General features: G+C 37.6%; 1 protein-coding gene across 1 annotated transcript in view; it reads left to right on the plus strand.

Annotated features, from left to right (window-relative positions):
• The window catches only part of CACNA2D3 (calcium voltage-gated channel auxiliary subunit alpha2delta 3), a 382,512-nt gene that overhangs the window by 243,881 nt on the left and 114,189 nt on the right, over positions 1–24,442 (plus strand). The window contains exons 13-14 of the mRNA XM_058812839.1: positions 3,692–3,825; positions 24,092–24,109. Of these exons, the coding sequence (XP_058668822.1) occupies positions 3,692–3,825; positions 24,092–24,109 (152 nt within the window). The remainder of the gene's footprint in view (positions 1–3,691; positions 3,826–24,091; positions 24,110–24,442) is intronic.

Raw genomic sequence — 24,442 nt, forward strand, 5'->3', positions numbered from 1 at the left:
GTGCCACATTACATTATGATGAATTGCATCAGGTGCTATCCATTTAGTCATTATTTCTTTAACTACTGTTATGTCCAGCTGATGGAAATTACTCAGTTTGAAGTCTTGTCTTAATCAGCTAATATTACACCATAATTTAGTTTAAATAATAGTATAAGAATCCTTTGAAGCATCTTTTTTTGAAGACAATTTAATCAACAAAATCTTTTAACTTTTTAGCCCAGCTCTGCAAATTCATAAAGATCTAAGTACAGCAAGTCAGAAATTAGGACCAGGCAATGGAGGCAGCCTTAGCAGATCATCTGGTCCACGTCTTCCTTGTTCCCAGAGGGGAAAAGTGGTCACCTTTGTCATTCTTCAGGACCACTTTGTTCTTTTCAGAGCCATGTTGCTTTGAGTCAGAGTCTTACTCATATGAATCAACTAAGCAACTTAATGACTGTTATGCCTATAAATTTATTTCCCTCTCAGTTTAATAGTTACAATACCTGCTCTCTGATAGCTCATAATGTAAAAAATCTTCTACCTCCAATCATTAATTAAATAGATTTTTTTTTTTTTTGCTTTGAAAATCACAATTGGAAACAGCATGTCATGGTCAGACAGTTCAGGTTTAGATTTTTCCTTGCAGTTTTCCCTTACAGCTTGTCCATTTTATTTCAGTGAAATGAGGGATTACAGCACAACAGATGAGGAGTGTAGCAAAGCTGGTCTAAAGACTGGCTGAATAGCAGGACTGCAGTTTACTCCTTATGTGGGCGGGCCAAAATTTGTTGTTGTCACTGAGGGTGAATGACCCTAAAATCAATTTTCCTTGCAGTGATTTTCCCCTTGGAAGCACAGCATAGATGAAGGCTGTTTGCAGGGTTTCCAGCTGACTGGACTGTGTTCAGCAGCCCTTTCCCTCAAAATGGGTCACAGGGGAAATTCACACCACCTTGCAAAACTTCTTCAGCCTCTAAATTCTGATTGTGAAACCTTGAAAAACCCCAAGCATGTTTTTCTGTTACATTTTTCTGTTTAAGTAGGGCGTATCTAGAGGGAGCTTGCTTAATGAAGCAAAACACCCAACCATTTTAAATACATTAAAACATTCAAGATCCCCAAAATCCCTCTAGAGCGGTTTGTGGAATTTGCAGTGATTTACTCTTCTGTATCATAAGCAAGTGCATATTAAGGAAAACAGGATTTACTAAGGTTCTGAAGTGAACAAAGGTGGAAATTTCCTAGTCCTGAGTGTGCATGTGGCAGATGTTAGCAGTACCATCTAGAACTTAGAAATGACAGGACATTTTCCTCAGCATCACTTTCAGCAGAAAGCTGTAGAGAGAAAGCTGAGAGTTAATGCATTACTTGCTTACCAAACAGCTGGGATTAATTTTATTTTTTTCGGTAAAATTCACCATTGCAGTAGCAATTTGACAGGCTCTGTTTTACTTATTTGGTTTTTTAAACATTTTGTCCCAGGTCATCGCTGTGCTTGGCATAGTATAAAATGGACAAAGGGTTGGATTCAGTCAGTGCAAAGGAGCAGGGGCTGAGAGAACAACACAGGGAGAAATGCTTCACGTGTCGGGGAGCTGATGGTGCCTCCAGCTCAGGCAGAGGACAGATGAGCCCCGAGGCAGGTTGTGCCCCAGCTGGAGCAGTTTATGGAGCATTGTGTCAGCAGAGGAGAGCTCTGTGCAGGAAGCCCCCCTGACATCCATTCCCATTATTAGCATGACCCCAGCCCCTCGTGCACGGGGCTCTGGGGTGGCAGGCAGCCAGTCACTGAGCCTGTTCACCTGCTCCAAGGCTCCTAGAGAGAAAGGGGGATCCTCCATGGGGCTTTTACAGCTGCATGAAACAATGAATTCACTCCTTAGACCTTACCCAGAGGATTTTTAAATTCTGCTATTGTATTATATGCAAGAGCATTGCGTCTCTTCTGCACAGTGCCCAGGAAACAAACTGCACTCCGTGTAAAAATCAGCTGGAGGCATTTTGAAAAATTATCAGTCTAATGGTGGACATTTTAGAGAAAAACAAGCCAAACATGCAGGGACTGTGTAATGGGGAAAGGCAGCCCACATGCAGAGCTTAAGTGTCTGTCTTTTACCACATTATTATACATCTCTCATGCTTGTCATTACCAAATCCTACCCATTTCCTTCATGAGATTTTTTCCTGCTGAGGAGGAAAAAAGGTAGTGCTGACTGTGAGGGGGCTCTGAGGTGGCATAATTCACACACCAGGGAACTGAGGAGCAGGTGTTGGAATGCAGAAAATGGAGCATGGGCTTGCTGCTCTTGCTGACATGGCCTCAGCAGCTGTGCACAAGGAGCTCAGAGCAACTCTTTATCTTGACTGTGTATTGACATTTTCACCAAATTAAAAGGACCAAATAAATAAAATGCCTTAGAATATTGAATATTTTAACAGTATGAATAGCATATATGAGTAAGAATGCCATACTAGGAATATTTGAGATCATAGTATAATCAAATTAGTTTAAAAAACCACAAACAATGCATCCCTTCTCCTTTATTATCAAGTTGAAGATATCCATTAGGATACTGCTACAACTTGTTTCATTTTATAGATCTCTACTAAAAAGTCTGTTCTTTCACTGTGCCTTAATTCACACACAGATAAAATTCATGCAGAAACATCCATTTTGTGGCATTTGAATTATGGACTGGTGTATTGATTCAGAAAGGTCTAGATTCAGACAGACCATCTTTACTGTCTTGCCAAAATTGCCCCATGTACAAAAACACAACTCAGAAGTTCTTTGCAGCTGCCATGTTTTCTGCTGAGCTTAATCAAGCTCAATATTGCAGCTCCACAGAAGCTGTGATCTTGTCAAATGATTAAAATTGTAGTGAGGCCTCTTTCATGTTGGTCTGTTCTCATTAACAGAAAGTAAATGAAGGCAAGTGATGCATTTAAATAAGGCCTGATGAAATTTTAGCCTTGCAATTTGTCAGTCCTTCATCACTATTGCATGATGTGGGCTCCAGATGCCAAGGTTGTGATGTGTGAGGATACTCGACATCTCTCACTGAAAGGGAGTGGTGACAGCTCAAATAGCTGAGGCTCTGCTGTTCTCAGTGCTGTCAGGTTGGAAGAGATGCTTTAAAGCATTCACAAGGCTGGGATCCCCTAAGCACACTGTTCTAGTTGTAGCCTACATTTTCTGCGACCTGCCATATTTTTAAATTACATATTGCTTTTTTAATTTCAGTCACACTGTGTAGGGATGAATGTTTCAGAGCACATGCAATGACCATTCTGTTACTGTAGTTCTGCTCCATCATGCTTCTTGAAATGTGAACAAGTGGGTGAGATATAGTTGGGCAAAGATAATACTGGTTCTAAATTTTAAAGCAGACAGCATTAAAAGAAAAAAGCCCAAACCATTAAACAAAAAATGTGATCTTGAAATAAAAGTTTAGTACAGACAGTGCAGTGGTTGATCGCAGTGTTGGGAACCCTGGCCTTGAGGGCTGCCCAAAGGTTTCACAGGCATCTGTTTGCACCAATTATTACTGTTTGAGGCTGCTTCTGATGAAACATTCCTCCTTTGTATCTTCTCTTTGGAAATAAGCAGAAAACACGACAGACATACACCACATCATACTTCTTCTTGAAAACCTGTTTTATTTGTTCTCTCTGGTTTCTCACCTGGAATTGTGTGTTTTCACAGGGTTTTTCACTCAGATCTCTACCCTGGCTGACGTGCAGGAGAACGTTATGGAATATCTCCATGTCCTCAGCCGCCCAAAGGTCATTGACCAGGAGCACGACGTCGTGTGGACTGAAGCATACATTGACAGCACTGTAAGTCTGCATGATAAACCAGAAATATTGTGCTAAAAACTCTCATTATGAATGTGCTTTCTGTCGCTGAAATGTGCAGTGTAAGAATTGGGACCAGATACCTTTACGCCACAAGCAAATAATTCAATATTACTGAGCTTTAGCAGATATTTATACATTAAAATTACATATAAAATACTGAAAAAAAAATAAGTTACAGAATAATTTTGAAGTTTGTAATGTCCAAACCTATATTTCTTTTATTAATCAAAAATGGGCATTGAACAGATATTGATTATATTGAGTAAACATTTTTTTCTATATGTTTTAGAACATGTAAGTGAATATGTGGGTATAAAGATACAGACTGACGAGAATCAATAGTTTTAGTGTAGAGAGGCGAGTCAACATCCAACTGTGATAACTTGGGGAAGAATATTGAGAAGATTCTTCCTTTTGAAATATATTGAATGGGTGATATGTTAAAATAATTGTAATAATTATCCAATTTTAACTTGACACCGCTGTGAAACATTAGAGTTAAGGCACAACTTTCTATTATGCAGTGACTGAGCTCTTGTGGTACTTCTGTAGCATGAGTGGTAAATCATCAGATTTGCAGGTAAAAGTTGTTCAATTTCATGGATTGGTCTGAAATGGAGTTTTATCTATTTTCTTTTGCTTACTATATTTCCTTTGCTCCAATTAAAATATTTTGGTTAGTGTATTATCCATAGAACAAGAGTCTGTACAAATGTCTGCCATTTAGTACAGGAGATGCCAAATATTCAATATAATGGATAGAAGATCACAAATTACTCATGATGCAGATGCTTATTTCTTGCTGTTTTAAATTTTCAGTTGATGGGTAAGGTGGGAGAGTCTCACCAGCTTCATTCTGATATTTGGTGTTTTTTTTTGTTTTGAGTCTGTGTTGCTTCTGGATGGTTCAGTCTTAAATCTGTATAAAACCACCCTGGGAATAGAGCTTTTATTTCATTGTCACAATTTTTTAGGCCTTTTCTAGTCTTCATTTATGACCATGGGTAATGAAAAATAAGTACTTAAACTGCAGTTGTAAAGGAGAAACAAAAAGTTAATTGCTTTAGAAGGAATTAACTTATCTCTGTTTCCTTTTTAAAAAATAACGTATTAATCCATCTTCCCTTTGCTCTCTTCCTTTTATTGAACCATTCGATCAGATGAACCGAAAATATGTTTTATTACTGTGCCTTCAGGGCTTCCCATGAAATGGGGAGATGACCAGGAGAATCTTGTTCTCATTCACTTTATATTTTTTAAACATTTGTAGTAGTCAGTGTGTGAATGTAGAAGGGAGTTCGTGTTTGCTAGACAGAGTAGCAGGAAGACACTCAGGTAAGTGATGTCCTGGTGCAATTCTCTCTCTTTGCCTATGAATCATTCATTAAAAGTATCATAAACAAAATCTTCCTCCTTTCTCCATACCAAGTTATCCCCTCTACCCACCAACAAAGCACAAATTGCTGACTCAGAATTAATTTGACACTTTACTCTTGCTTTTGCCTGTTAATCTGTATTTCCTCGATCTTTGCAGGGAGAAAAATACTCATAAAAATTGGGTAAATTTTTTTTAAAAATTAAATTACTCATAAGAAGTCTTACTTTCAGGGATTCTCCTGTAGGTTATGGAAAAGCTAAGGGAAATTAACAACATAATGTTGTGTGAAACGCTAAGTTGAATACAGCAGAGCTGAGTAAAAGCAAGTGGATTTAAGAACACTAGAGGGAGTGTAGAGATGGAATCTTGAGAAGACCAGAAAATCAGACAATGGAGCTGTTACAATCTTGAGTAACAGAACTGCTTAAATCCAAACAAAATATCTTTTGATGCAGTCAAAACACTTCCAGGTTCTTCTCTTTATCTCCTCTTGTCTTCCTGCTCTCTTGACTAAACTAATCAATGTCACTGTGAACACACTCTCACATACACACATATAAATATATTATGTATATATACACATTCCTGCACTCATATACATACATGCACACATATATTTTAAGTGCATGAAAGTTCCATTCAGGCCCCTAATGGGTTGGATTCTATAAGAAACTATAGAAAAAGTAAATGCCATTATCTGCTTCCTTGCAAACTACCTTTTTCCTCCCTTCTCAGTCATTCTTCCCACAAAAAACCCAAAAAAGCCCCCTAAAAACCAAAAAACCAAAACCACAAAAAAACCAAACAAAACCCCAAACCAACAGGCAAAGAAACAGGATAAATTAGGGTATATAATACAAAATATACAATACAAAACTTGAAAATAGAAATTAAGAGAACCTTTTACCAAACCAGGATTGCTTCTGCCTCAGCTGAGGGCTGCTGCCTGAGTGCTATTTTCAGAGACAGATTCCCTGGCCATCTCTAGTGCTTTGACATTGGAAGTGCTGTTAAAACAATCTTCTCCATCCCATAACTTGTTGATTTTCACAGACAGTTTGTGTGGCTGCTGCTTGGACCTTTCCCCAGTTAAAAATATTAGTGTATTTCCAGACAGCTTAAATGTTCTTATCACCCTGCAGTGTGTGAACAGCCAGGGTTAGATTCCCAGGGCTGCATTTCCATGGTTGCACTCAGTGTCACTGTGCCCTAACAGCATGGAATATCCTTCCCCCAAACAGCAGAGCTAACTGGCCAGCTGTGCTGTTTCTGAGCAAGCAACATTAGGATAGAAAATACTTCCCCTGTCACCTCAGACTGTTCTCATCCAGTATTTGTGCAGGACAAAGGCATCTCTGAAAGCCAGAAATTAGTTCATTTAAGTGTTTGATACCATTTAGGAATATTCCCAGAAGAGCTTTGCTGCTGAAACAAAGCATCTAATTCCTGTGTCTGTTCACCTTTCCTGTAAGAGGATGTCTGCAAAATGTTCATACAGCTGCCTCTTCAGCATGGCTTTGGCATTCCTGAGGAGCTTCACATACTATTAGGAAAAATACAACCTCTATAGAAGTGGAAATCTCTGGCAAGGTGTGATATGCAGAAAGCATGACATGGATTTATGTGGGTCAGGGCTGTGTCCTTTGGCACTGTCAGGATTGCTGCTTGATGTAAAGCAACTGAGACAAGGCCTCTCTGGTGACTCCATGCTTCTCTTTCTCCTGTCCCTGCACTTTTTTCTCTCCCCAGTGTTTCCTGTCTTTCTGAGAGGTAACCAGAGAGCTTCTATGCTCATTTTTAGTTACCCTTCATTGTTGTGTTTATTTCCTTTAAACCCAGGATTTCATGTTGGAAATATGATGCTCACTGTGTAAAGCCTCATTTCTTTTAAAAACCAGGACTTTGACATAGGAGTCATAGAATTTTAACAAGTGTCTCTGGCTCTTGGAGAAACAACAGATTTCTGAAAAAAAATTGAATTTAGGTCTGTGGGGAGCTGAACTGGTTGTACTTGGTTGGTGGTATTTGGTTTTGGTACTCACCTGGGAAGCAGTCTTTAGAGGATTATCTTGGGCTAATTCTAAAGTCAGCTTCAGAATAGTTGGGAATGCTAGTCTTGTAATAGCCCAGTAGCTGAAGTGCAGCCAATACCTTCAGGCTAAAATGTTGGAATTGAAGGGTGTGATAGGTACCAGCCAGACTCCTGTCTTCTGATTCAGAGTCCTCTGATTCCAAATTCCACACCTTTCCCTGGACTTGTTCTCTTTTCTATTTGTTCTTCTCTACTCAGCAGTTTGACACACAGCACAAGTGGGCGAGCTCTGTTGGATCTATGGAGTTCTGGGAGAAAGGGTCTTTGGGCTGTCAAGAGTGAGAGGTCAGGTGGAAGATTCTTGATTGTGGAGTTTATTAGGAGAAGAAATTGTCTTGCTGCCTGTTCCTGTTCAGCTGTACAGCCCAGAGATGCTGTAGCAAATAGCTCCAAAGGCTGCAGATGGGATACATGGGACCTGGACAGTGAGGTCTGGACACCACTCCTACAGAACAGTCACAACACAATTTTTCTGCTCAAAAATGGGTCACAGTTGGATCTGATATCACTCCTTCAGCATTGCTAAGGCCCAAAATCATGTAATGGTTCAGAAAATAAAATAACTTAATGAATGCTTAAAAGAAAAAGGAGATTTCTGAGTGATACCTTTCAAATGTAAGCAGAAAGGAATTCTAAAAGTATCATAGTATTTCAGGGAGGCAAGAGTTTTAAAGTAGTAAATGACTTTTAAGCATGCATCTATAGTGAGTCAATAAAAGTGAATATTTTAGAAGGAAAAGGAATATAGGCTGGGCATCAAAATATTCCAGTGCAGCAATACATAGAGGTCATCAACAAAGGACCTACTTGGACCTTTGTTAACTCTTCTTCGTGGAATTTGTTCCTCATAAGTGTACCTGAATATATCCTCTGGATCTAATGGACCATTGAGTTCATCTTCAGGCTCTTGGTCTCCAGCTGGGAGCAGATTCAGGCAAACATTGCCTCACTGTCTCAGTTTCCAATCAGAGGAGTTCTTTGCTTAAAAAGAGAAAATTATTGTTTCCCTGAATATTTTGGGATGAAAGTCTGATGCTCCAGAATTTAGGCATGCAATTTAAAGCAGCAATGTTCTGAGTCATTACAGGTCATGGTTCATCATAATATGAATGGGGAGTGCTTTTGCTTTTTGTAATTTTCTTCTGTGTCAGAGTACCATGTGCTGATTCTTCACTTGCATTATCCCCACAGACATACATTCTATTATGGCTTTTAGTTCAATTCTAGTTCAAATCTACCGTTGCTATTGTATATATGTGTATTTGTAAATATAAATATATTTTCCCCATTTCTTTATTTTTATGAAAGAGATAATATTTGACAGTATTTTCTGATCAAGAGACTGATGCTTTCCTAGGAAGGCAACCAAGAACCTTATTTCTCTTTATGGGGCAGTAAATGGAGATAGCTCCACTGAAGTAAAGGCTTTAATAGCCATTTCTAAAATGCTTATGATGGGTGTTACAATTACATTATTATGTAGATGGTAAAATAAATTCATCTTCCTCCTTTAAAAAGATGAAGATGATGATGAATTTATTCATCTTCCTCCTCTAAAAAAGGCAAGTACTATGCAGGCATACTTTTTACTCTGATCCAAGTTCTTTGCAGAAATGCAGCAGCAATTATGGGAAGCTCATTCCTCCCAACTGGCACATCAGAATCCAGATATTTTGTGCATGAAAATTTAAATTCGAGGATACAGTTCTGACAAAGGAGAATTATAAACCAGTTCCAGAGAGGCACTATATATACATATATATATATGTTTGTATATATATACATATATATATATGTGTGTGTGTGTATATATATATATATATATATATATATGTATGGACAGAGTTATACAAGAAGGCCCTCCAGACTGAAAGCTGTTACTCTAGACATATTTTTCTACCCAGGACTTTTTGGTGAGACATTAAAATGTTTAGTGCTTCCTCCATTCTCAGTTTTCTTTGTGTTCAATGCACAGAAGAGCTTTCATGAAGTAACAAAAATAAAATAGTACCCCATTTCCACTCACTTCTATTCCCAGAGATATCTTCAAATACTTTTGGTGGCACAAGTTAATTGTGCTATTATAGTAAGAAGGTGTATTTAGCATTTCTATAACAGGAAAGGTTCCCCAGGCCTCAATTTCAAAAAAGTAACTTCTAGACTGCAGTACTGGTAGGCATTAAAATGGATCAGTGTGTTCAGAATGTTCAGGCACGTCTAAAATAAGTAAATATCGGTAATCACTGCAGAACTCAATGTCAGCAAGTGTCATTAATCAGCAGCTGAGATAAGAAAATTTGCTCACAATATATTTTTTTTTTCCAATAGACTAAGAACTAGAAATCTATGTTTCTTTTTTTCCAGGCCCACTTTGGATTTGGTTACATGCTCTAACCTTCCCTTTGTGGCCAGCATCTCTTAATCTCTAAGAATTTACAAGTCTTTATCAGAGAATGTCATCACCACCAAGTGCTTCTGAGGTGCTCATGGGAATTTTCTTTTCTCACTTTGACATTTGAGCTAATTGGTTTAGGGAAGAAAAATCCCATGCATGGATATCAGGCCTTCCACCAGGTAGGATTGTTCATAAAATAAGGTTCTTCAAGCTCTGCTTTGTCTCCTACAGATCTCAGCGATCTTTTGATCAGATCTCAGTCCTGATATAGGAGAAAAGCAGAAAATATTCCAGGAAATGCTTTTAATTCAGCACTTCAGTTTGGATTAATTTTCCTGGGAAAGTACAGCAGTTCTGACCATTTCACCTTGAGGCTTCCATGGGACCACAGCTGCAGCAGTGACATTCTGATGTGTCTGCTCTGGGACAGTGCTTGAGCCATTGGCACTGCTGATCCATGCAGCTGCTTGTGCACTCACTGAAAAACCTGCAAAAACACGTTGTGCACACATTAATAGGGAGGTGCAATATCCCTTTTTGCTGGTGATTGGTGCACTGTTTGTGGAAATCTTCATTGGCAGTCTCATAAAAAAGAAAGCATTTGAGCCAACATTTTTATGAGTTCTGTGGCCCAAATTTTTCAGTTGCTATAATTAAGTACTCTCATTTTCTCCCAAACAGTTCTAATCTGTTTGTTTTACTGCTGGATCTAGAATAAATGAATTATCATGAAACACATGAACTGTTTCAAATTCAGTAAGTTCTGTGTCAACTGTCAAAAAACATAATGAGTTCTGGAGATCGTGAATGAACCTCTAAAACTGAATAGAATTCATGCTCTCCAATTGTTTTTCAGATGCAGCTCAAAACAACAATGGATGTTGTTCTTTTCTGTTAGAAAATGAACATCTGATTTACTCCTGCTCAGCAGCAGGGTGCTCATCAGTGCAGGGAATGTTTTCTGCCATTTATATTTGTGCTTAGCTCCCACATTCACACACCAGGACAGGAGTCTGGGTGTAGTGTGTCCCAACAAAACACATAAATTGAGACCCCTGAAATCAAAACTGGGGCATGCACAGGAAAAGCAAGCCCATAAGGACCTAGTGGGGATATGGATGCTTAAAATAAGAATGATTATTCCATGGAAACAGAGTACATGCAAATAAGGTTTCATCACAGGAAGCACCTATGCACACATTATGGACACAAGATTGTGTATCTTCAGCTTTTTGAAGGAAACTCCTTCTTTTGATAAATTACATGTTTGTTTTCCTCCACTGCTAATGCTGGAACTTTACAGTATTAGGGCAAATTCCAATGATTGCATTAAGCAAAGAATATTACTACAGAGAGCTAATTGCTAGTTGTCGAAGTCACAGAAAAACTGTTGTAAGGAAATAGCAATACTTAATGAATTAACACTTTTCATGTGTATTACTCTACATGGTATTTACAATGTAAAATGCTATAAGTGATATATAAAAAAGAAGTTTAAAACATCAAAACCAAAACTAAAAGTCCTGCACTTAAAGAGGAACATAAAATTTCCTGCTGGGGATGTGGAACATGGAATGCCATCTGTATTACATGGCACTGAGAAAACTGATTATGTTTGGACCTCTATTTCATAGCAGATGGGTTCATTAAATTTAATAGCCTCCAGAGCCTTTAGAAACAGTGTTAAAAACATGTGGAACATGCTGAGACACTTCACTTCTCGCCCCACAGTCATTATAACTCTGGCACAGACTATAAATATTACACTACTTTATTTCCATTGAATCGGATTACTATTATAATTATTTTTCATACGGTACATTTACATGAGAAATGCAGAATGCAATTTGTTCTCTTCAAACTTTGAGATATGCAGTTGATGTCTTTAAATGCATTTTACAGTTCTTTGCACTTGGAGGCTTTTATATAGAATTTATTTTTATCTTCCTGTGACATCAGGAAGCAGCTGTAATGCCACAGCAAAGCTGGGTCTTAAGCAGCTCTGCTCCCAGTGTGGTGCAAATAAGACAAGCATTAGGTTAAACAATTGAAGGGAAATCACAGGAGTGTTACATCTTGGCTTTTAGCTCTAAATTGACAAAAGATTCTCTTTTCTAGTATTTTATTATTTATATGATGAGATAACTTCAGTTTGACCTTGGTCTCTGTTCATCTTTTATCACTGGATGAAAGAGAGATTAAATATATAATTTTGAATCAGATTAGTTCCCACAGAAATATTGCTTCAAACAAAGTAAAGTCTCATCTCTTTTTGAAATATTCTCAGTATTTGATAAAGGATTATTTTACTACTTAGTTTTTTTATTTTAAATAATACTTCCAATGAAAACAAGTAAGTTTTACCACGTTTAAGTGCTTTGACCCCTGTCTAACCTTCTCCCACATTTTCATTTACTACATGTTCTGATGTTTAAACTAAATTACAGTTGAAGAAATTGTCCTCCTTGATCATGATCTTTTTTTTTCAAAACATAACTGTTTCCCAATACCCATATCAGCTTCTTATTGGACAATATAATTATCTTTCCACTTCCTTTCCTGCAGAATCCTGTGACTATCCTGTCTTTTACTGTTTTTCTAAGGTCACTCTTGGTTTTGGGCTGTACTGATAGTTTGAATGTGGGTGTTCACCTTCTTCATATCACTGACTTCAACTCCACTTTTGCCACTGACCACTGCTGATATTGTTATCATGACCTGCCAATTTTAATAAATAACCAAAGTCCTGCCACAGTAGATGATGGATGATTACAGAATTAAATAACGATTCCTTCCTCATATAATTTATACTTAAAGTAATAGGTAAGAATGACCAGTTGCTTTAAAAGGGCAGAGAATGAAAGGACATAGTAAGACAGGGTAGGTCAGTGCAATAATTCATTACTGGTCATTCAAACAGTAGTGCCCCCTTCTACAGATTTCCCACACACGTCTCTAGGTCTCAAGAATCATGGAATTCTTGCTTGTGTTTGGTTAAACTTGATTTGAGGGAATTCCATTAGGCAGAAATGTTTTGTAATATCCACTCTAAACCTTCCCAGGTGCAACTTGAGGCTGCTTCCTCTTGTCCTGTCACTTGTTACACCTGGGAGAAGAGATGACCCCCACCTGGTACAATCTCCTTTCAGAGCCATAAGCTCCCCCTGAGCCTCCTTTTCTCCAGGCTAAACACCCCAGCCAGTCCCAAGGAGGTTTGTGCTCCAGCCCCTTCGCAGCTCCCTTGCCCTTCTCTGGACACACTCCAGCCCCTCAATGTCTTTGTGTAGTGAGGGGCCCAAAACTGATCCCAGGATTTGAGCTGTGGCCTCAGCAGTGCCCAGTACAGGGGGACAATCACTGCCCTGGTCCTGCTGGCCACACTGTCACTGATACTGCCAGGATGCCACTGGCCTTCTTGGCCACCCGGGCTCAGCTTCACCTCCTTTTGACTTACAACCCAGTGTCCTTTTCCACTGAGCAGCTTTCCAGCCACTCTGCCCCCAGGCCTGGAGTGCTGTGTGGGGCTGTTGTAACCCAAAGGCAGGGATCCATCTTTACCTTGTTGAACCTCACACCACTGGCCTTGGCCCATGGATCCAGCCTGCCCAGATCCCTCTGCAGGGCCCTGCTACATTCCAGCAGATCAACACTCCCACCTAACTTGGAGCCATCTGCAAATGCACTGAGTGTGCCCTCCATCCCCTCACCCAGAGCATTGATGAAGACATTAAACAAGAGTGGCCCTAGCTCTGATCCCAGGGGAGCAGCACTAGTGACCAGCTCCAGCTGGATGTAACTCCATTCCCCACCACTCTCTGGGCCCAGTCACCCTCTGGGCCAGTTCTTTACCCAGCAAATGTGCACCTTTCCAAGCCATGAGCAGCCTGCTCCTCCAGGAGAATGCTGTGGGAAACTGTGTCAAAGGCTTTCCCTCCCTGATTCTTGCTCTAGACAGGTGTAATGTTTTGTAACTTGCAGTCAACTGGGTCCTACCTGGTTAGCCAGAACTGCTGATGAATAATTGAAACTGTCTTCTGAGATGAAAGCTGAGTGGATGTGTTTGAAAAAAAATCCATAGAATTACAAATGTCAGTAGGTTTCACCTGCTGGATGTTCTCCCACCAGTTACTGTGTACAAATGACAAAGCATTGCTCTGCTTTTGAATTTGATTAACAGGAGTATTCATGCCAAAAGGGTATTGGTCCCATTTGCAGACACCTGCACATTGGAGATAGAGCAGCTTGGGACCATTTCCAGCTGGGTTCTGCCAATGACTTACAGTGCCTTTGACTAAGAGGATGCTTTGCTTTTCCACCTTATTTCACAAGGAATTTTCTAGTTTTGTTGTGACACAGAAATAAGATCAAAAGTTGATGAGACACTAACTAGAGAAATAATTTTATTCTACATCCCTACATGCCGTGGTGAATCCAGCATTTAGGAGGACAGGTCTATCCTGAGTGGAAATTACTTAAAGGCATTCACAACTGATAACTGCCCATCTTTTGTTTTACTGCCTCTACGCTGAGTGAAATTGAGATAATTAAAAGGAAATTGTAGGTATTTTGTCAGATATATTATCTTTTTCTGGTGTGTTCTTGTCTTTAGTTTTCACATAACATATTTTTAGGGTAAATGATAATGTAGGAAAGCAATGAATTTAGTATAATGTACTAAATCCCATCCTTTGATCTCATATTTATCATTCCTTGACTTTCTGGAAGGAACAGGGCAGTGAAGATGAAATGTAATTTATCTGCACTGCTGGAGTAAAAACCTGTAATAATAAGAAACGCTTATTAAATTATTGGAACTATTTGAGCTTTGCTGCAGTGGCAGAATTCAGTGCAAAAAGGAGAATAGAGAATAAATGGAAATAATCTCTTTTGTCTATTGTTCTGCAGATATAGAAGTCTTTAGTTATTTATAGCTCTTTTTGTATTATGAGGAGTTTTTGCATACAACCCAGTCATATATGCACAATAAGCAGAAACATAGAAGTTTGTGTTTATCACAACCATTATGTGATTATGACTTTCTTAGCAGTTGGTTATTTGCAGAGAAATTATTCAGAAATATACTCCATTCTATAAGGAATAACAGGATATTTCTCACTGATGCTCTTGCTTCTTGACAACCAGGTGTCTGGCCTTAGTCCAGACCAGTGTATTTTGTCAGATCAGCTCTTTCCAAGCAGGAATTCCCATGAAAGATTAGTTTAAAGATGATCTATCCAGTTGTTAAATGACCTTCAGCAACATCAGTGCCATCAGGAGAAAGTTTAGAACCCATCCTGTAATATGAAGAGTCCATAAATACTCCATGGCTGTTTCAATGAAGTGTAGCTGTAAAATCTCAATGTGAAACTAGAATGGTGAGATGCATTAGCTTTGTGCTTCTTAATAGGGTACAAAGGCAGAATCTGGTCCTCAAAGCAGAGCTAGTGACCAGGATGCAGCATTGATGATGCTATTTTATTTATGATGGCAGCATTAACCGTGTCTGTAATAACAACCTCCACACAAGATGATAGAAGAATTTATAGAAAAAAGAATCTATTTATATATTAGGAGCTTTTCCAACCAAGAGATTACACAACATTAAATGATGGAGTTTTCTAAGATTTTTTTTTAATGCTTTGTTTTATCATATAGTTTAAAAACAATGCTTTTAGCAGTTAGAGACTTAAACCTGCCTTCTGATCTTGTATATCTTTGTTAGCTAATAAAATCAGTTGCTTTGCTTAGGCATGTGAACCTGAAACTGCATGGTCCTAATTTGAAACCACATGGTGGTCACCTTGCTATTAGAGCATAGTGTTTTAGCATAATGTTAATTTATTTCCAAAACACACATTGGGCATTTGATTCCCAATTTTTATACAAAACCTGGAAAAAAATTTAATGGAGATTTGTTCCTGGTTTCTGGGAGCATCCCTCTTCCCTGATAAAGCAGAACAGCACATTTTAACATCCACCTGAGCTCATTGCCTGGCTTTCATGTAGTATTTTTATGCAGTTTTTTGCACATTCTTTTCCTTGTTTTTCTTTATGCTTCATCTGAACTTTTTCAGATGTGACTTGAGATGGACTCGTCAGTATTTTGCCCTTTCAGAGGCAAATTGACAAATGAGAAAAAAGATTATTTGAAAGGGAATGAAGCTTTTTGAAAGGTTTGAAGCCTCTCATTTAATTGTTGTGCATAAACTGCATTTCCTGCTGGTTTCTGGTGCCCTTGAATTATTATAATATCTTTGGATTTCTTCTTCTCAGCAAATGAAATGATCCTAATAGTTTTGTGCAGCCCTTCTTCCTTTGAAATTGTCTCCTGTTGAGTTTGTCAGCTGAAATGACCTTATGAGCGTGTGGTTCCATCTTGTTCTGCCCTGCAGCCTCCTGCTCCTCACAGAGCAGTTCTGGGCCATTGCTCACTGACATTGCCTCCAAGGTGTTTTGTGCCAGCTAAACACATAATCTGTGCACCATTTCTGCTCGTTCAGAGGCAATTAATGGGGGAGAGAAAATACCCAATAAAATACAATAATTATTCTGAATGTGTTTGTTAGGCAGCCAAAGCAGTTTGTTCCCTCGAAAAATGATCCAGTGTTTCCATTCTAAAAGATAATTGGTTCCAGCACTTAGAGCCTTGTGTACTGGTTCCAGTCTTTGCATCAAACTTCTAGAATCAAAAAGTTAATTTCAAAACATTTTTGGAAGGACTTGTCTTGAACCAAGAGAAAGAGTAAGTTCCATTAATTACAACCTCCCCTCCTCCAAACACAGCTCCATTTTCCTTTGCTTTGATATTCCTAGAACCTTTTGCAGCACAAATTCATTTCTTACAAGATCAACTTAGTCCTCTAGTTAGCAAAAGCAGATAGATTAATTGTATACACAGCCTTATTGATGATTTTCTTTCTTCTGCTTGATTTTTCTTGTTGTGTAAGCTGAATTTCAGACATTTGAAATCAATCAGTTATTTTTCTACTTTTCTTCATGTGTTGTGTGCTAAACATTTCACAGTAGTTTTGCAGGTGCCTTGTTTTGCACTGGTATTAGCTAAAGCTAATTGTTTTTTCAATTCGAAGTTCATTGATTTCATTACAAAGTAAAAAAAAAAAATCAAAAACTGCCTCAATAAGAAGCTTAAATGAAGATAAAGGAAAGCAAAATCATTTTGAATTAAATTGTGTAAATAAGTCCTGTCAGTCCTCTGATATTAGGGGAGTTTTTTTACAGAATCCATTTTTTTTTTTTATTCTTAACCCTGAATTATGTGTGACACAAAATTATGTGTGAACTTTACAATGGGTCAATTTTGTCTTTGTACCTGTAAATAATGTCCCCTGCAATAAGAAATTGTTTGCTTCTACAGGAAACTGCTTGACATAAGTAACTTCCTATCTGTTTGTTCATTGCACATTTTGTGGTCATAGTCCAAAATGCTGGGAATTTGAAATGATGCCATTTGCATGTAAATGTCAGCAAAAGATTCTTCTTTATTAAATGCAAGATCCACGAGGTAAAACTGTCTGGTATGAATTGTGCTTAATTCCAACTTGGCTTTAAAGTTATAAAAGCCTTTTGTCACTGTAAAAAGCTTCACTCCTGTGAGGCTGTGAACTCCATACAGCAAAGGAGAAATTATCTTGGGTTTCTAAGAGCCCTAAAAGGTCCAGATGATTTGTGACAGTAGGGGAGAAGGACAGAGCAATGGAATGGAAAATGAGCCTGGATGCAGCTTCCACTGCTTCTGGCTGAGCAGTGCTCTGGACACACAAGAAATGGCATTACTTTATGAAAAAAGATGGGGAAAAACCAGTGGTTTGGCATAATTCAACTATACATGTTCTTATAGATATTCCCTTCTTGGGCTGTGCTGGATGATTGCAAAACAGACCACAGAGCATCACATCTCTTCTACAAGTACAATCCCATTTTGTACAATCACAGTGACATGCTAAAAATCACAAACACAATTAGTAAACTTGATTTTTTAGAAGACATTCTGCTTTGCTTTACACATCCATTAGATGAGCACACTTTCATCTATCTTCAGAAAGATGATCTTCTTTCATCTTCAGATGTTGGTCTTACATTGATATGTAGAGCAAGTGAGAATTAATACATTGCAAGATCAAAACCCCACTAAACTCATTGCAGGATCCTCATTGACTCTAATGGTTATTGTGTGAGACTTGCTTGGGTTGCCTTTGATTTTACTGTGAGAGAAAGAGGATGTGTGACTGGCTTCTAAGAGGATTTATGATCAAGGATTGATTTTTTTGTTTCTAGGAGGACTGTCAAAGAACCTGTCTTTTTTTCCAAATGTGGAAGGGCCTTTATGTGAGATGAACAAATGAATATGTGTATTTGCACTCATTTTCTGAGGCTGATTCCTTTTCTCTTCCTTGTCTTCCTCCCTTTCTTTTTTTGTAAGAGATAAAAAGATTAGACAATAGATGTACAAATTTTAATGTAAATTGTATCACTTAGTATCAGTGATGTGTATCTTACAACCACAAGTTTTCTTTGGATTTGTCTATATTAAAAAAATTATTCAAATTCCATGCATCAACGTTTGTACAGTTTTTAATTAGGAAGGATAGATCTTCTACATTGTAGATAGGAGAGTAGTTGTTATCAGTAATTTCTATAGGGAATTATAAATCTAGTAATGTTTATACAGAATATATGTTTGCACATTTAAGCAGAATTAACTGTGGACAAATATTTCATGCTTAGAAGTATTTAGTTATTGGTGTAATAATGAAAATAGGACTCACTCCCTTTACACACAAGCATGAGGCCAAAATTTTGACCATGGTGTGTGGAATGCTTGTGAATTGTCTGATTCATTAATTGTTTCTGATGCTTTGATTTGTTGTCCTGTGGCTTATCTGTACAATTAGCATAATTCTTTAAAAAATATTTTTTAATAAAGTTTTAACCAAACTTTGCATTTAAAGTAATCAATTGGATTAGTGTAAGTATAATCTTTCCTGTAAATATTTTGCATTCATTAAAAAGAGGACATTTAGTTTATACAAGTAATATAATCACAGCCACAGACTCACAGAATATATGAGTATGGATTTTTTTTCTGTTAATTTCGCCATGAAGTTCAGAGAGCAGATGCAGACAGATATAACTTTAATAACTTCTTTAAAAGTTGAGAACATTTAGATCCTTTTTTGTGCTGATTCTCATTTTAAAAACAAGATTCCTAGATTCCTAGACTGCTGTAGGAATTCTTCAGTCATTTGCATTAATAAGGAATTAATGTATTTTAGAAAAGGTATGAAACCTTCAAAGAGTGGAGCCATTTTATTACAAAGTTCTTAAGTCTATGTATTTTTTCTTGCTATTTCTTAATTCCAATTCAATGCCTTTACAGCTCCTCTGTGTTCTCTTTTTCATATTTCACAGAAGCTAAATTCTTTCCTTTCTGTCATCTATAGGAACTCTTTTTAAAGAGAGAACTAGAATTGTAAGTTTTATCTTTGTTTTATGACTCTCTTCTCCATAGCAACATTTAAATTTACTTTGATGAGTGTACTTTGCATGCAGAGCACAATCTATCCTTGACTAAAATGCTGTAGTTACTGAAAAATATGTGGTAGCACAGTTAAACAATTATGTGAGCAATGAAGGATTGGTCTTAAATCCCTTGAAAAATCAAGTACATTTCCTTAGAGATGTTGGCCTAGTAAGCTGCAGGTTAATGTCACTCTTCTAATATTTATACTGAAATTTTAATGTCAGGAACATCCCAGTAGGAGGCTAAATTTTATTTCTTCCTCTGTGTGTGCATATCATTTTGTATGATGCCTGTAGTACTTAGATGGGGGAATAAGTGCATAGATTACAAAAAAATATCAAAATCATAATATTTAAATGCTATATTTAATAGTAGCTGAATAAGTAGATTTTAAAGCAGAAAGTTTACATTTTCTGCTCAAAACTGAGAACTGGAATATTCTTTCTATTCTTCCCCAAGGTTTTGCTATTTATGGGAAGAGCTGAGGAAACCTGCTAGCAATGTATTAAATGCTTTGCTTTTTCTCCATGTCTTTCCTGAAAATCTATTTTTGAAAAGTAAAAGTTCTAAGCCATACATCCCATGTCAAATAAAGAGTCAGCATGTGACACAGATGGGATGAACATGAACATTAGAAATATCATATATTTAGCAATGCATTAAGGTTAAATTTAGTGCAGCTCAGAAGGTATTTATAGAAATCTCTCTTTTATCAAAACCATATCCAGACTTGCTGATTATTTACTGACATGTTTGCAGTTACTTCCTATTGATTTGTATTATATCTGATTTTGGAGCAATCAAGTCAGTGGGGCTGTTTTACTGTGACTGGTGACTTTTAAAAACTTGGCAGGGAGGACTGTGGAAATAAGGTCAGTGAATGTAAAATAAGAGTTTTTACTTATTTTTCAAAGGTTTGAATAGTTTCAGTTGAAATAGTATACTTTTTATAACAACTCCATTAAATCATTAGAAAAAATAGAAATGGAACATTAAAATCATAATGATACATGTTATTTTTATTTCATTGGTAATATAAGCTGTGGGTTTTGATGTAGTAAGAAACTACTGAGTATAATTTACTCAGTAGTAAATTACTCAGAAGATTTTTTGCTCTTCTTCAAACAAACATAAGGCTGAATTCCCATCCCACAGCACAATAATGCTATAATTCTACTGTGTTTTCCTTTAAAACTTCTAAATTTGGTGTCTTGGAAATCTAGGACATGCAGCTACATAATATTTTGAGTAAATTGTTGAAGAAGATCTAAAATATTTTAACCTTTTTCTTTTCAATTATCATGAAATCATTTACAAAATCAGTCTTTATGAACTTCTTTTGATAAGGGTGAAAAGACATACCCTTTTATGAGGTACTTATCAGAACTACTGTCCTATAACTTATTCCTCCTGCTCTAAAGACAGCATTTCAGATTTCTGGGGGTTTTTTTGGATCAGTCATATTGGTCTCACAAGTATCTGATCCATAAAATAGTGCAAAGTCTGTGGTGGTGGATCCCTTGGCCTGTCTTGGGGTTTTTACCACATTATTAGTGTCTAATTATAATTTTTCTGCTAATACCAAACACATTTCCATGAAGGGCTCCAAACAATACTAGATTATTTGCAAATGTGGAAAGCATGACAGTGTGTGCAACATCAGTATTGAGAAACCTCCTGCAATTATTTATTCTGCTCTACATTGTGTGACAGGACCCCAGGTTGACCTGAATTTAGACATGGAATTCTCAACATGTCTTACTGGCATAAAGCAAATTGTCATCCTCAGGGGGCCTCCAGTTTCTGAGAGTAATTTTTTATTTGTAATACAAAATAGCATAAGAAAATGTATTTAGCAAAGAATTTTTTTTTCTGGTTAAAAGGAGTTTGAAAACAAATCCCACTACTTTTTTTACCTGTGTTCTTGCAACGCTCCATGCTTTTGTCTTGCTCTTTAATCTAAGAAATTTTTTTAGGTTGCGGCAAAAATCTGCATATTTCCATCAAGATCCTTAAGTCTGCTCTTTTAAATCAGAAAATTTTCTTAGGTTTCCCCTGGAGCTTACAGGTTTGCAGGCTCCTGTCTCTGCTGTACCTGGCAGCACAGCAAAGGTCTCTTCCTAAGCAGATTTGTGGGGCAAGGTCCAATTTCCTTCAGACAGCTCCTCCTGAGCCACAGCTGGGTGAACCGGGAGCCAGCAAAGGGCCAGGTGTCCTCCCTGCACTCCAGCCACAATAATTTTAGCAAAACTTTCTTTACCCTGGTGTCAAACTAGGTACAAGTAAAACAGATCTATGTTATGTGCATTGTCTGGGGACAAGCGCCTGAGGGAGGGAGAGACACCAATGGAAGACAAACAGGAGCAGGAGGTGCTTTGGTGTGGCTGGAGCTGAATGAAACCATCAAAAGGGCACAGTTTGCCGGGGGGGGGAGGTAGAATAGAAATACCTGCAGTGCTGGAGGGCCAGGGAAAGATCACACAGTTTGCTGCAAAGCTGCCTCTTGGCAGGGAGTGAAGCAAAGCACAGTCAGAGGCACCTGCTGGCTCTTACACACAGACAGGCAGCTCTTACACTGCTCGATAAAGGGTCAGACCAGAGGACTATTGCTATTATTGTTAGGAAAATAATTTGTTTCCTGTGGCCTCCCAGAAGGGTAATGTCAGACAAAACTCCACAGTTTATTTCAAAGGAATACGTAGCAAATATTGAAAAACTGAATAAACTGAATTGCTGACATACAGGACCTTGTAACAGCCTAGTCTCAATTCAGCAATAGGATGAATATTTATATGATGGGAATAAGGACTTTTTTTTTAATTGTCCTTTGGTTTTATATTGAGGAAAGACCTTGAAACCTGGATTTTTAAGCTTAGATGAAATGTGTCAAGAATTCCAGCCCTGGAAAAAGCATGATCTGCTGACTTTATTATTCTTAATCATTGTGACTACTAATATTTCAGAGAATGTTCTTGATTATATAAAAGCTTATAAATGGACTAACTGAATTCAGCAGCAGATAATAAAGAACTCTAGTTTGTAAATGCTTATTAATGTGCTTATGAAAATTATCTGAGTAAAAGCAGTAGGGGTCACTTTGTATTCAGAAGTGTGAGGCATCTAGTTTGTGTGGTAGCTCTTAATAGGAAATCCTCACTTCAATCCATCTGACTGTAACTCTCTCACTTGGCAAAACTTGACCAAACTGCATGTACCTGTCTGTATTTGGCAAATTAAAAAAAAGAGAAAATCATATTGCAAATTTCTCCTCTTGTTTGAATGTAAAAAAGAAAAAGTTTCCACTTGTCAGAGTCAAAGTAATTAACAAGTCAAAAACTAAGAAGTAGTTAAACTTTCAGAAAGCTTTAAACTGCTCTAACCTGTTATACAGGATTTAGGTCGTGTGTTTACGATTCACAGATATCTGCAATTTCTGCAGCAACCCTTTTATAGTGTTCAATATAGTAAGTTATTTTAAAAAAAGGCTTTTTTTTTGAAACACATACAAGTCATACTTTAATATGATCCTGGTTTTTATTTTCATATTGGATCACTGCTGTTTTAGGATTAAAGAATTTTACTTGTAGCAATTCTTCCTGCCATGAATTTTGTTACATTTTATGTTGTGGAAACAGAAATTGTGGCTGTTTGCTCCAGTATTTGGGAATTAGACATCATGTGACAGTTCTCTTTCGTGAGATGTACCATGTGGATATTTGCTTTTAACAGAGGACTGCGTTCAAGTTTGGTGTTTTTCTCTCTATTTGTTTTCATTCAGAGGAAGGGCAAAAGGTCAGTCAGAAGCTCACTAGAGATCTTGAAGGTCTTTTTGCATTTGGCTTCGATTCACCTGCCTGTTTTCTTGTTCAGATGATGCCTTTAAAAACAAAATTTGAGTTGGACAAACAAATTTTCTGAGGAGGTACACTTAGCACAAGGCTAAAGTGCTACATGAGTGAATTTCTCCACAAGTATGGAGTAAGAGGAGAAGAATTCAGAAAAAGGGAAAACTGTATTGTGCCTGTAACAGTTTGGTTTTCTGACTTCCTCTGTTAGAATGGGTTTTCTTTTTTCTGAAGTGAAAACAGAACCCATCTTTCAACTCTTGATAAATAAGGTTTTTAAATGTGATGGAGTCTGCTGCCTGCTCTCAATGCCTTTATCTGTGAGTTGTTGCTTACAGTAAATACTGTGCACACAACCAGGTATGGCTACTCTTGTCTGATAACATCTGTGTGGTACAAATATGCATATATGCATAAACATTTCCATTTGATTTGCATATATGCAGATATAATCATACTTGTGTTTACAGCACAGAAATGTATTGTTCAATGCATATCTTATTGTATATTCTGCATGTATTGGAATCTGTTTGCATAAGCACTTACTAACTTTCTATTCCCATTTTGTTTTTCTTTCCTCTGTCATGGAGGATACAACCTTCTACTTTAATATGATGATCTCCTCTTAATGTCAGTTTCATTTAAAACTAAAACTCTCTATGTTGAATTATATTTGTGTACAGGAAGATGGAATTACTTCACAGTTCAGGTGTGATACCATATCTGATGAGAAAACAATCCTTTTCTTGGTGTGGTAGTATTTAACAAATGTCATGGTGCTTTTGTGATACCTTGTAGAGAAGCTGCCAAATCATAGTCAGTTAATAAGCCCTCAATAAGTTGAATCAATTGGCAATGTAAACCTAGTTCCTCTAGTTTCTTTCCTTTACACTTTGTTTTATACTGTGTTTATGCTTTTATTATTACAGCAGCTAAAGTGCCTGTTCAGATTAATTTAATGTATAATTGCTTGTTCTGTTTTGTTGTTTTCCAGCTCCCTCAGGCACAAAAGGTAAAATATTTTAATCAAATCCTAGTCATTCCAAGTAGTCACCAGTGCTTCACCAGTGTTTCCATGGTGGTGTGGGTGTGGTACAGGCGGTGATCAGTGAAACTCTTCACTGTCACGGGGCTCTGAGCTGGCCCCAGGAGGGTGCCTGGCTTTGAGCCCAGCTGAGGCACCTGCTGAAAGCAGCTCTTCAAACACATCAGCTGTTTAACATGCCAGGCATCCAGCAGCCTTCAACTTGCAAACAACAGGGAGGCTGTTTTATCAGCAATTTGAAATAATAGTAGGGATTAAAAAAAAACCCCAACCCACTCCGTTACTCCATGTGAAACTTTT

The sequence above is a fragment of the Ammospiza caudacuta genome, chromosome 12, assembly GCF_027887145.1.
Source record: "Ammospiza caudacuta isolate bAmmCau1 chromosome 12, bAmmCau1.pri, whole genome shotgun sequence".
Taxonomy (NCBI): domain Eukaryota; kingdom Metazoa; phylum Chordata; class Aves; order Passeriformes; family Passerellidae; genus Ammospiza; species Ammospiza caudacuta.